At 43.3% G+C, this 14,481-nt stretch overlaps 1 protein-coding gene across 1 annotated transcript in view; it reads right to left on the bottom strand.

Moving 5' to 3' along the window:
- The window catches only part of LSG1 (large 60S subunit nuclear export GTPase 1), a 29,686-nt gene extending 18,605 nt beyond the window's left edge, over window positions 1-11,081 (bottom strand). The window contains 5 exon segments of the mRNA XM_088838042.1: window positions 3,042-3,128; window positions 3,627-3,713; window positions 3,897-4,017; window positions 8,867-8,993; window positions 10,902-11,081. Coding sequence (XP_088694168.1) covers window positions 3,042-3,128; window positions 3,627-3,713; window positions 3,897-4,017; window positions 8,867-8,993; window positions 10,902-11,000 — 521 coding nt within the window. The 5' untranslated portion in view covers window positions 11,001-11,081.
- Between the last annotated feature and the right edge of the window lie 3,400 nt (window positions 11,082-14,481).

Genomic DNA, 14,481 nt, shown 5'->3' with positions numbered 1-14,481 from the left:
CAAAAATGACTGCAAAAAATGGACAAAGTCTAATGAACCAAAGTGCATAAACATTATGTCTACATGCCAAACAGGCAGAAAGAATAACCAGCTTAGACACACTAGTAATAAAAGAAGACAAGTTTAAGATGTCTTGCTTCGTGTACTGAATTAAGATGCAGGGCAAAGTGCCAGTTTTGTGCTGGGAAGGGTTGATGCAACGCAATGGAAACACCTTGCCTGACTGGAAGCAGCATTCTGCCCTCCGTGCCTCAGCAGTTTCCTGCATTTCAATAAAATGTTATACACCAAATCCTTTCTGGTAACTATTCTTGAAATTAAAGAGGCAGATGACATAGCTAGCCTGTTACCAAACAGGAGACATCTGCTGTTTTACAGAACATATCAATAAATATTTCCTGTTAAGAGACATGGTAGGAGTCACTTTATTAATATTTTTATGTAATTCAGATCCACTTCCATGTGATAGAGCAACAGAACAAGTGATGCTGTAATCCAATTGAAGCTACAAGTTTCAACAGGTCCAGGCTTACACTCTGGGGAAACAAACACCTTATCTAGGGGCATAAAAAATAAGGGACGGGCCTTCCTGTTAAACATGAAGAACCCATATGGTTACCTTTGTTCCCTCTCAAAACCTACAAAAATGAAAGTAAAGGCTGGAACTCATTAGGACAAAAAGAAGAGCAACTCAGAAAGTCAGCGAATGAGAAGCAGGCCTGTTCACGCTCCAGAGCTCTGAGGAAGCTCAGGATCAGAGGCATCAGACGCAGCTTTGAGACAAGGGCAAGGAGTGGGGCTAAAGTCACTCTGAACAGGGAGTGATTAGGTCCATTCCCTTGTTCCAGTCAGCCAGGCAGCCACACTTCACCCCACAGCCCCTCAGCCCCCTATCCCATGGCAGAAGCCAGGCTTTACTGTGAAGAAGCTGAACCTGAGAGGCCTAAGACCTCAAGCACAGGAGAAGGTGGGAAAGTAGATATTAAGGTAATATCTACTGCTTTCTAACTGTAAGGATTTAACAGTAAATGCAAAAATGACTGCAAAAAATGGACAAAGTCTAATGAACCAAAGTGCATAAACATTATGTCTACATGCCAAACAGGCAGAAAGAATAACCAGCTTAGACACACCAGTAATAAAAGAAGACACACTGAAGAGAGGAGGATTAACGGACGTCTACATATACCCGCAATGGCAGAAAGGCCCAGCCCCCGTGTAGTATATTATCACCTTTACCCCGTTCCTGGCAGACGATCCTGCTTCTCTTTAAGAAACTGACTGATCCCAGGGAAAACACCCATAGATACTAACATCTTAGGGTATCCCAACAAAATAAACTTGGTCCCTGCTCAGTCACCATACAGAGAAGTTCACCTGGTGGCAAAATCACCGAAACAGAAGTCTGGTCAATCAGCTTTGTAACACTTTGTTTTCTTAAGTATGAACAGATGGCAAACATCACTTGACACCTGTGGAGAGCCTCTTACACAAAAGACAGAAACCAGAATAAATAGGGGAAATAAAGAAATGTAGAAAAAGACAGACAATATATGAAATAGGAGAAAATCTAGAATTAAAAAATAAACTAAGAGTGTGCAGATGGGGGCATTCCCTCAAGGTTGAAGTTTCAATATTTCACATTGTTACCAATTCTCTTTGGAAATAATAAACGGCATTTTCAGTAAGAAAACAGACATTTTCAGCAATATACATCCTAACTGCATGAAGAAGAGATCAGTCCACTCCAGCCCCCAAAAGAACCATAATGGGTCTTCCCAAGCCCCATTCAAACCTAGGTCAATCTAAGAGGTCTGCATGGAGCCTGGCAATTAGCAGCAACCTTCCCCTTCCTTCAGGCTTAGAGATTTGCCTTAATATTCTCACCTCCTCACATCCCAGCCCAATGACTCTCTCTAACTGAGGGAGCAAGATGGGTTGGAGGCATGTAAGTGACTTTTAAGAAAAAGAGATAATTCACGTTATCATAAAATTCATCCTTTTAAAAGTATACAATTTACTGGTTTTTAATACAGCCACAAAGTTGTATAACTATCACCACTAATTCCAGAGCATTTTCATCACCCTAAAAAGAAATGTAAGTGACTTTTACAAATTTAATCCAAGTCCTTTTTCTTGGTAATAATGCTAAATGTGCTAATATTCTTTCCCAAGAATCCCAGTGAAAATATCCTGTTTCCTAACGTTCTTACTGGGTGTATTTTAGATTAAACACACACACCTCTGCCCCCCAAAGGCTTGTTGTTAAAAGCATCATTTCAAATATAAGGTTAATTTAAGGGGTCTTTATAAATAATTCATACACTCTTTTGACCAAAAAAAAAAACAAAAAAAACCTTTAGCAATAACAAAGAATGAGATTGAAGAAAGTTGATTCATCAATTTCTAAAAATCAGGACATAGCAATGATCGAAAATCTCCCATTCTCAACTTATCAAGGTCATTCGCTTCTTTTCAAGTCCCAGTTGAAACAAATCACTCCTAAATTCCCCCAATACTATTAACTGTTCCTTCTGCTCTGACTCGGCCCGTGATCCTTCAATCTGAAACACAGTAGGACTCACACTCCATCCTGTATTTTACTAGGTATTTTCGTCAACTTAGTGGAAGGATTGCATTTCATCTATCTGTGTCCCTGGTGTTTGACCTCTCCCCAAAACACATTTGCTCTCTGCAAGCAGACACCAATCCTTTTTCACACCTGTGTTTTCCATGTTACTAGTATGAATTTGTATACATTTGCTGAAATAACTATAGGTGCTTCACAACTCTTCTTACAGAAAACAATAACCATTATTTTAAGTTTATCAATGTGTTTATTAATAACAACCCCCCCCCCCATATTTTAAAAGAAATGCAGGCTCACAGTTTCAGTTTTTATACTAGTTCTCAGTAGCCCTTTGTATAGCTTGATCCTGTTCCCTTAACCCCTCCCTGGGCTCACAAACACATGTAACATGCAAAACTAATGTACCACCACCACCACATCCTCCTCACACAAAAAGAAAATGGTAATCTACCTTCTCTCAATCACCCTCCAGAGCTGGCGCCAAAAGTCCAAATTTCTTTCAAATGGTGTCAATATCAGGTTTTCTTCCTCTTCCAACCTGGTTTTAGAATGAGAAGTTTATATTTCTGCTAGATTTTGATAGTTAGGTTTCAAGTAATATAAATACTCAAATTCACTGCGTTAAAAAGTAAGCACACAAATATTAATTGTCAAATGATTTTTATATCCTTTCTGTTGAGTTAATATGTAAATCAAATTTAAATTTTCTACTTAAGCTTTTAAGTTCTAGAGGTTTATCCATCACATTGGAAGAAGGCTCCAGGGAGCAGCGATCAACTCCAGATTGACAAAAGGCGGGAGAAGGACATGAAAAGGAGACAGGCCAGGAATGCAGCAATGAACTCACAATCTCTGTGCAAGGAAACACATGCACAAAGCAATGTGGCTTGCACACACACCAATTTGCACTTATAAGATGAAATCTACCATTTCTCTTTAAAAGAACAAAGCCTTAAAAATGCAAACAGCAATGCAAGCACACCAACATGCCCAACTCAAAATTTCAAGAAAATTCTTCATGGAGGTGAACACTCACCGGACAAGCTGACGTCTCCATGCTAGAAAGTTATCTTTCTCTGCCTGTTTGAGTTCTTCTGGGCTAGTTTTTTGGTCCCACTTTGGTCTGAAACAATCATAAAGAAGAAAAAAAAAAACAACCCCACATGAGTTACCAAAATGAAATAGGGTAACTGGATTTAATAACGGCAGTTGAGGAAAAAAAAGCAGAAAAAAATGAACACCAAATAAAAAATTTTACATTTAGTGGTTTCGTTATGCCTTTTAATATCCTACATTTTCAACTCACCTCCTTGGTATACACAGGAACTGTTTGTTTTCTTCATGGAGTTTCTTAATTCTCTGGTTCTCCTCAAAAGACAGTAGTCCAGTTCTAGCCTCAGGAGGCACAAATTTAATATTAAGCTTCTCTGTCCATAGGGGGAAAAAAAAGTACTGCTATTTAAGAGGTAGTATAGAGAGTGAATTCATTACTTAGAATACTAAAAATATAAGCACCTAAAACAGAATTTAAGCTTTCTTGATTTACATAGATTTCCCCTAACCTAAAAAAAAAAGAAAAGATCTCTACTAAAGTTTCAAAAGGTCAACCACTTTTTCAAGTACTGATTTTTGTAAAACTCCACAGGCTAAATGCATTTCTTGGAACCAGAAACAATAGGAGTGGGAAGCGACTGAGAAGATGCATTACAATCTTCTCATTTTACCCTTGGAGAATAACTGTAAGCCAAAGGGACTGAGGGGAGAAGCAAAGTTCAGCAAGGAGACTCACTCCAATCAGGACTGGTGAACTACTACAAAGTTAGAACTTACATAAAACATTTATAAACACTCACAATTAAGCTGTACAAGAATTTAAAGGAATAAAAAAACGCCCAGTGTATGTATAAACCAGAGGCCTCTGCTCTAGGCGCTATCCCTCCAAGCTGCTCCAGGCCTCTCGACCGCACCTCTCCACACAGCCACTAAGTCTCCGGGGCAGGTGACTCCAGTGAGATAAGCACTCGGAGCCAGCTACGCTTCTTACCAAAATGCCAAGAAGAGGTCCTATTCAAGGATAACAGGTCATCTTCAGAAAGGTTCCCCTGATCTTTAGGCAAAGACGGCTATCTACTACCCTCATGTGACCACCAACACTGGACGGTCCAGTCACCCAGAGTACACACAGCCAATTCAGTCACCATTCTCGTCATGTCGTCCTCGACCACCACTCAGAACACCCACCCCTCTAACCCCATACCTGATCATTCTTTGACATTAATCTCTCCTTCCAATGGTGACCTCCCACCCACTGTTCCCACTTTGCTTGGTCCAAGCTCTGTAAACCCCTCTAGCCCCTTGATTCTTTCCTCTTCTCCCAGTCCACCATCCAGCTCATAGCTTCACCTCTTTCCCCATTTGGCTCAAACCACAGAGTATACCCATTCCACACTCTGACAACATCAAAGTGCACTGCAGCTGCTCCCGAATCTCAAATCTGAGGGAGAGTCAACTACCCGTTCCTGTTCTCATCTCAGCAGCCATAAGCAGTAAGCACATGATGGATGACGCAGCCACCTGTCTCTGAACTGCTTTCACTACCAACACTTCTGACACCAAATATGTGGGTTTTCTCACACCAACAACCAGTTTTCCAACTTCCCAGACACCAACTGGGTGTCCCACAATTCAATTCTATTCTGACACTATCAAGAGACTGCCCCCACTTCAGATGCCAAATCTGCGAATGGGTTTTTATGGAGGCCTCATTACGTGGGCGCCACTGTTAAATAGTCAGGCACCGGTGACTAGCTCAGTCTCCAGGACACCTCCCATCCCCAGAGGCTGGGGGAGGAGTTTCAGAAATTCCCAACCCTCAAATCACAGGGTAGGTTCCTGTGGCAATCAGCTCCCAGGCAGAAGCACTGTCCATCCTTCTCAGAGCAACCTCAGGTCACCTCATTAGCATAAACTCTAGTAAGGCTGAAAAGTGAAATTCAAAGTTGCTCAGTTGTATCCAATTCTTTGCGACCCCATGGAATTCTCCAGGCCAGAATACTGGAGTGGGTAGCCTTTCCCTTCTCCAGGGGATCTTCCCAATCCAGGGATCAAACTCAGGTCTCCCACATTGTGAGCACATTCTTTACCAGCTGAGCCACAAGGGAAGCCCAAGAATACTGGAGTGGGTAGCCTTATCCCTTCTCCAGCAGATCTTCCCGATCCAGAAATCTAACCGGGGTCTCCTGCATTGCAGGTGGATTCTTTACCAACTGAGCTATCAGGGAAGTCCAACCTAGTAAGGTTGAAAGGGGCTTGTTATGAATAATAAAAGACACTCCTCTTGCCCCTACCACTCAAGAAATCACCAGGGTTTTAGAAACTCTTGTATCAAGGAACCAGGAATGAAGACCAAATATAAATGTACTTCTTATCATACCTTCTGCTTATTTGCTGAGTGCGGCCTTTGCTATCTTTTAAAAGTGAAGAGTTCCCAGTGAACACTTAGCATTTTCCATTGCTCTGCATTCCTTTGTTAAGGTCAGGGATCCATGAGAACCAGTTTAAAAACCATGGACCATCACCCTATTCAAAAGTGCACTATGTACAGGTATACACACACATGACACACACATGTATGATTCTGCCTGCGGTCTGAGGGGTTCATGGACAGTTGAAACTTGTAGTTTCCAGGTTAAGAATCCCTGTCCTCGTGTATCCAGAAGACAGGTGCTGTCTGAAGGCCACAGAGAACTAAGGAAAACCCTATCGTTAAATACTTCTCCATTATTAAGGGAAAGGGAATTAATTTCAGTGAGGGATTTTTACGGGCTTTTTGAAAGGCTAATGGAAATTTCTTTATGGAGGTACGAGTGGGTCAGGTCACGGTCATCAGTGACTAACTTAATCTCCCTCTCCTCTCCTCCCCTCACGCTCATGCTCAGTGTCCTCAGTTGTGTCCAGCTCTTTGGGACCCATGGATTGCAGCCTCTGTCCAGGCTCCTCCGTCCATGGACTCTCCAGGCAAGAATACTGGAGTGGGTTGCCATGCCCTCCTCCAGGGGATCTTCCCAACCCAGGGATCGAACCCGCATCGCCTGAAATGCAGGCAGATTCTTTCCCACTGAGCCTCCAGGGAAGCCCCCCTCTTCTCCTGAGTGGGACTGAAAATTCCAACCTTCTAATTATGCTTACTTTGCCAACAAAGGTCCGTCTAGTCAAGGCTATGGTTTTTCCAGTGGTCATGTACGGATGTGAGAGTTGGACTGTGAAGAAAGCTGATAGCCGAAGAATTGATATTTTTGAACTGTGGTGCTGGAGAAGACTCTTGAGAGTCCCTTGAACTGCAAGGAGATCCAACCAGTCCATCCTGCTGCTAAGTCACTTCAGTCGTGTCCGACTCTGTGTGACCCCATAGACGGAAGCCCACCAGGCTCCCCCTTCCCTGGGATTCTCCAGGCAAGAACACTGGAGTGGGTTGCCATTTCCTTCTCCAATGTGTGAAAGTGAAAAGTGAAAGTAAAGTCGCTCAGTCGTGTCTGACCCTTAGCGACCCCACGGACTGCAGCCTACCAGGCTCCTCCATCCATGGGATTTTCTAGGCAAGAGTACTGGAGTGGCTTGCCATTGCCTTCTCCAGTCCATCCTAAAGGAGATCAATCCTGGGTGTTCATTGGAAGGACTGATGTTGAAGCTGAAACTCCAATACTTTGGCCACCTCATGCGATGAGTAGACTCACTGGAAAAGACTCTGATGCTGGGAGGGATTGGGGGCAGGAGGAGAAGGGGACGACGGAGAATGAGATGGCTGGATGGCATCACCGACTCAACACACATGAGTCTGAGTGAACTCCGGGAGTTGGTGATGGACAGGGAGGCCTGGCGTGCTGTGATTCACAGGGTCACAAAGAGTCGGACACAACTGAGTGACTGAACTGAACTGAACTGAACTATGCTTACATTGCTCAGAAGACCAACCCATGTACCGAAACTATTTAGGAGTACTCATTAACATGCAAAAATGACACTCTTCTTTACTCACTCCAGCCCCTCTACAAAGTCTGGTTTATTCTAACCACGAACAGTTTTGTTTATGTTCTTTTCTCCATTCTTCTCTTTACTACTATTTCAGCCCTGGCCTAATTCGCTTGCTGAACTAAAGCAACAGTCTCCTAACTGGTCTTTTTTGTTCAAAATCCATCGGTTATCTTTCAAAAAATATACTTGCTTACAACCCTCTAAAGACACCTTTGAAGACCTCATCCTTTCCTGGACCTGGCCCTTCCCTTCTGCCTGTTTGCTCATCACCTCTTGCACCATGTGCTTTAAGCACTGTGAAATCTCTTCTAACCGCTTTCTGGACAAAGCAGGCTGCTGTGCAGATCTTAGCTGAAGTGCTCTGCCTGCTTGTGTGTAACCTCTTGCATCTTCTCACCTGTCCTGCTAACATCAACTCATCTTTTAAGGCTCAGATCCTGGGTAAAGAGTTCCCTGACCGGCCCCAGTTTTCCTTCAGATAGAAATAGACACCTTTTATCCATCTCTTATCACTCTGCTACAGACCTCTTTTACAGCACCTAAGACAAAATTATGTAGAAATAAAAATTTATCTTATTCAATACTATACTTTCAGTAGGCATACAATACCTGAGAGTAACTGGGCTTCAATAAAAGCATTTTGAACAAATGAACAAATTTGCTAAACAATATAACAGTTATAATAACAGAAGAGCAACAGAAATAGTAGTTTATAAGCGTGTCTCTGTGCCAGGTAGTTTGCTAAGTGCTTAGAAAACACACATAAACACACACACACACACACACAAAACCACAAACAAAACTAAAACAACAAAACAGAGCAAGCAGAGACTAAAATAAAGTATATGTGTGGAAAAATGCACTACAATGTGTGACAAGTACTTAAATTTAATTTAGGATTTTGCTTCCAACAATGGTAGCAGGAAACATTTTCTGGTAAAAGCTGGCTACTTTTCACTATAATGTTAACTGATCTCTTCCCTGATGAGAGACTAAGTTTCTCGAATTTGACATGATACATAACCACTGATGCTTTTTAGAGCTGAATTTTAAAACTGTGGCACATTTTGTACTTCCCTGTTGAATTCAACTGACCCTTCCGCACTGCTCCTGGGATATCTGCCTTTGGGTTAAAAACAGCTCCCTTATGAGTTTAGGAAGATTGGCAAAACACCCCCAAGTAGACTTACTTGTATCTAGTCAGCAAAGACAGAAATGTCTTGGAGGCACTCACTAACAACTTACCAGCTACAAACTCTGTTCCCGCAAGTTCCGCAGTGGCGAGGAAGTCATCCAGGGAACTTTGTTCAGTCACGGACTGAAGATTAAGTCGACCCCAATCATAGCCATCATTGAGCTCACTTGTGTGCAGCTACGAGTAAAACACAGGAGGGTAAGAGAGCCGCTTTCTTCTGCTCTTGACATCCAAACAAATGCTATGTTCCCAAAGAACCATTTTAAGGCCTTGAGGGTGGTGTCAGCTCTTTTAGTCAACAATGGCAAGCCACTCCAGTACTCTTGCCTAGAAAATCCCATGGATGGAGGAGCCTGGTAGGCTGCAGTCCATGGGGTCACTCAGTCAGACAGGACTGAGCGACCTCACTTTCACTTTTCACTTTCCTGCATTGGAGAAGGAAATGGCAACCCACTCCAGTGTTCTTGCCTGGAGAATCCCAGGGACGGGGGAGCCTGGTGGGCTGCTGTCTATGGGGTCACACAGAGTCGGACACGACTGAAACAACTTAGCAGCAGCAGTAGCAGTTAACATTCAAATGAGCACTTTCTTATCTCATGACAGTTATTTTCTGTTTACTTTCTTATTTTCAAACTCTTTTGAAATAAACTTCATATCTCTATCAGGATTAAACTGGATAGAATAAATTGTCTATAGTCATAAGCTAGTAAGTGGCAGAGGTATTTGAATCTAAACCCATATACCATATACTCTGGTTCTGGCAGCCACTGTTGGTCAACATTTTTAGACAGACACCCACATTTCATATAGTGACTCAAATGCTATGAGATACTGTGAGATGCTGTGTACCATTCAGTGTAGTAAAGTGAAAACAAAAGAATCCTGAAAGTTACCTTTTTTACATTCCACCCAATGTGGTATTTTCTTGTTTTATTCTATGCGGTGAAAAGCTTGACGAGTTACCACTTACTGAACTGATTCCAGACACACCTCAGTTTTATATGATAAACACCATCCTAAGCTACATGCTCTGTACAGGTACAAATAAATGAAAATAATTGAAGGTTAAAAGGCTAGGTGGTTTGCCCAAAGGCCACAGAATCAGCAAAAATCAGGATAAGGATTAGAATCTAGTTCTTTACTGAGAACTTTGTGAATTCTCAAACACTTTGAGGAATGAATGTCAAAATGACAATTACAAATCAATCAAACCACTTCATCCGCTCTTCAAGGATCCTAAACTATGACCGTTTCCAGGCCCAGGAAGCTACTAGGTCTGTCAAACTTTGAAGAAATGCTGTCCAGCTCTGAGTAATACCACTAGGGAATAAAAAAAAAAAGTGAAGCACGAATCTGAGTTATTTTGTACTTCTGCTACCAACCAGCGGCTCTTGGAGGATCAATTCTTTAGCGAAATGAATATAACAAGAAGTAGTTTTTGCGTCATTCCTGTGCAGAAACTTCCAAATGCTTCCACGGCCTATAGGATAAATATCAAACTTTTGCCCTGGTTTTCAAGATCTCACTTCGACCTCATCACATTAGCCTCCACCTCTGGGCCCTGTGTCTTGCTGCTGCTAAGTCGCTTCAGTCGTGTCCGGCTCTGTGCGACCCCATAGACGGCAGCCCACCAGGCTCCCCCGTCCCTGGGATTCTCCAGGCAAGAACACTGGAGTGGGTTGCCATTTCCTTCTCCAATGCGTGAAAGTGAAAAGTGAAAGTGAAGTCGCTCAGTCGTGTCAGACTAATAGCGACCCCATGGCTCCTCTGTCCGTGGAATTTTCTAGGCAAGAGTACTGGAGTGGGTTGCCATTGCCTTCTCCGTGTGTCTTGCTAGGAGGGCCTGTTTATCCGCCTGGTCGATTCTAACGGGCTTGAGCATTTGCGCATTTCAATATCCGAGAGGGGCTGGGGGTGGGCCCAGAACGGATCCCCACCATTACCGAGGGGCGACTGTATTCATCCCTATAAACCCTGTTTTGGCATCATTTCCTTTGGAATATTTCCCTGAGATCTCTGACCGTAAATTTCGCAGCGTTCAGACTCACAACTAGGCAGAAAGGCTGAGAAAGACAACGTTTTTACCCAGGAGTCAGTGTGGTGGTGGCTACGGCTCCGTTGAACTTGCTGGCGGATAAGAGCCCGGCCAAGGGTCCCACCCTCTGGCGCTCTCCTCCGACCCATGCCTGTCCAGCAGACCGACGAAAAGCAGCAAGCAAGAGTCCCACCGGTTTTCTGGGTATTCAAGAGCACGATCTCCGGAAGTGATGCATGGGCGAGCCCAAGTGGTTAAGGCACGAAGTCGCAGGGAAGCAGAATAATTTGCCTCAAATCGCCACTTATATATTTCACATTTGCCACTATGATAGAAAGTAAGTGCAAAAAATGGCCTGAGAACTTAATTTTCAACATATATTCCTAAGAATATCTCAAAGTTGGGTAAGGCGAGTGGATTAAACGAATGGTACTTTCTAAACTTGTGCGTCGCTTTTTAGTGTTCGGGGTACAACTAGGAGACTCAGAAAAAAGTGGCCGGGCATATTTGCGGGAGCAGCCACGCCTCCGGTTAATTTCGTCAGGAGAAGGCGGAGACCTGGGTGAACGGTGTTCCTGCAGCGCTAGGTGGCGTTGCTTCCTGGCGCTAATTTTCGGCCTAGTGCTGTAGGGTGTGACTTCACCGAGGTCACGCCTGGCAACGAAACAGCTTTGTGTTTACTTGGTCTTCCCAAGCTGTGAATTGGTGAGAAGAGTTCCTGCGTGGATGGCAGTTTGGAATGGAAAGAGCTTGACAAGTTTCCAAGGAAAGCCAAAGGAATCTGACTTAAATGTTTTTTTTTCAAATAGCTTTTTAAAAAGCGTTTAAAACTTCCACCTAGAATTGTATTTAAATTTTCCTATAAATTAAAGTGAAAGCAGTGACCAGGCTCCACTCTTTGCGGCCTGACTTTTGCTCCTCACTTTAGAGAAGTCAGATTAGAGTTATGAGGGAGGGCGTTGGGGGTTTTAACTCCATTCTCATTAATAAGGAGAACACCTCATTGTTGTGATGTTCTGAGAGCAAGCAGTGTGCCCAAATCATAGCTGAAATATATTCGGTCAGGCATCAAACCCAAGTCCCCTCAGTATTTTATCCCTTCCTGGGGTGGATAATGAGGGGAAAATGAGGGTTGTTATTGTGCATTTTAGAAGCCAGTTCTTTCCCATCTTTGATGTGCATGTGAACCCTCTAGGAATCTTGCAAACGTGCTGATTCTGACTGATAAGATCTAGGGTCTGGCGGCCCTGGGTTCTTCCAGGAGATGATGACGATGTTGGTCTGGCCCACAGGCCAGAAGAGCAAGAGAAGTCCATTTCCTGCTGGTGCAGATGAAGACCCTGAAGGGCACTGGCTAGAAGTCAGTCATAGCAAGTTTGGGTCAGAAAGAGCTGGAACCATATCCCCCACCCATCTCTGCATTCCCTGCTAAGCCCTGCTGTGGGCTATATCTCACTGCTGACTCTAACTGAATTGGAGTGCACTTTGGGAAACACCCAAAGGACTGCTGACAAACCATGTAATAGTCGGCAAGGCTTTGGGAAGGTGGCGCTCACAGATCAGTGAAGGAAAGCATTAGAACGTGGTTTATCCCATCTCTCAACTTAGAGACAGCATATCTTTAAAAAACCTGAGGAATTTCCATGGCAGTCTACCGATTAAGACTCCACCCTTCCACTGCAGGGGGCATAGGTTGGATCCCTGGTCAGGAACTAAGATCCTACATCCATTGAGGATCTTGTACAATAACATACAATAAAATTGGGTTACTAAAACAAATAAGCAAACAAAAACACCAAAAACCTGAACATCATCTCCAGAACTAAGATGGAAGGGACAGTTTCCGGCATTCTCTTAGAGCTGAGTGGATAAAGAAAGAAAGAAAGAAAATGAAGTTGCTAAGTCGTGTCCAACTCTTTGCGACCCCATGGACTGTAGCCTGCCAGGCCCCTCCATCCATGGGATTTTCCAGGCAAGAGAACTGGGGTGGGCTGCCACCTCCTTCTCCAGGGGATCTTCCTGACCCAGGGATCGAACCCGGATCTACTGTGTTTCAGGCAGGTGCTTTACCCTCTGAGCCACCAGGGCTCAGTGGACAAAACTAACTCATAAAGCAAGATTCAATGAACTTTATATTCTAGTGACAATAATAATGACAGGATGTAAACAAACCTGCCACCTAGAGATCAGTTAGAAACTTAGAACATCACCTTCATTTCCTCTTCCAGATTTTGTCACCTTCAGCGATTTAAGGAAAACAAACACTTTTGGTTTCTATTGTCATTCTTCTAGGTTTCAAAAAATCTGGATCAAATAAAGTGATAATTTAATCAAGATCGATAGGGCATCAAAAAGACACTGACATTGTGAAATGTCAACAACTACTCTTAGCTGACAAATAAGTAAGGCATAAAAAAAAATCTACTCCCCCCTGAGATGCTCCTCAAATCTACCGCAGATAAAGAACTAAATCTCAGCTTTCTTATCTGGTTAATGAGGATAATAATAATTCCTGTCCTGCAGAGGTGGTAAGCGAGATAATGCTGCAAGATCATTGCCTAGTATTTTGTGTTCATTTTCACAACTGAACAATTTTTTCCCCAACAACTGGACAATGCCAGTGAGATTCCAGATGTATAGTTGGTTCATACTGAAGGATTATGAGGCTAGTTCAGTGAGAGGGCAAGGAGAAATGGGAATTGAGGATGCTGATGAGACACGATCGTGGGATCTAGGTTCAGAGGAACAAAGTGAAATGGGGGCACGGGGAGTGGTGATGGTGATGGTGAAGGGTGGAGAAGGTGTTGGTTGCTGCTCCTGAGTGAGGAAGTTGCAAAGATGAATCGGCCCAGTCCCTACCCTCTAACTACAAAAGCCATTCCACCCACACACTTCAGGGAACAACACAACCCAGCCAAACTCTCCTCATCACTTTGTCACAACAGTGGAAATATTTGTGTCTGGAAGACTAGTCAGATCTTCCTAATACCCCATATAGCTGAGACCTGTTGAGGCCAAGATTCCCTAAATAGCTGACTCTTGGGGAACGTTGTATTGATTTGGAGGTTGGGAGCCTCCTATTCAGTTTCCAAATAGCAATATGGAAATATTCTTGATTTATTGTGATTCAACAAATACAATTCCAAGTCCCCCAAACCCACATGCAGGAATAAACCTTGGAGTAGCTTTCTGCTCTCCAACTTCACACTCTTGTGCCTCTGGCCTCCACCTCTCTCTGGGGATGGAGAGGGGTGAGTAGGTGGGTTTCTGTTTTGGTTGTGTTTTCACCCCTTGGCCAACAATGTGTCAGCAGCAGAAAAATTGTCCCAAGGCAAGCTTGCAACCCTGCCCTCCCTCTTTCCCATTCTCTACACCAACTTCTTCCACAAGGACATTAAAGCTGTTTGCATAAGACTGAGAGTTGTGAAAATAGAAGTCTGGCAGTCTCCACAGAGTCACTGAATCAGTAGGAAACTCCCTTCGATTATCTACGGTCCTCAATTTATCCCTGTCGAAAATGGGTGGATTCCCACCCATAAGCAAGTTTCAATAGTTCAGCAGTGACTATAAATGATAAATTTGAGTCACTTCAAACATTGCTTTCCTGCTTATACAAGTCACTGTGTGTTC

The sequence above is a fragment of the Moschus berezovskii genome, chromosome 1 (assembly GCF_049115385.1).
Source record: "Moschus berezovskii isolate FMDL1 chromosome 1, NW_MosBer_1.0, whole genome shotgun sequence".
NCBI classification, from domain to species: Eukaryota; Metazoa; Chordata; class Mammalia; order Artiodactyla; family Moschidae; genus Moschus; species Moschus berezovskii.
This window is presented reverse-complemented; position numbering and strand designations above follow the sequence as displayed.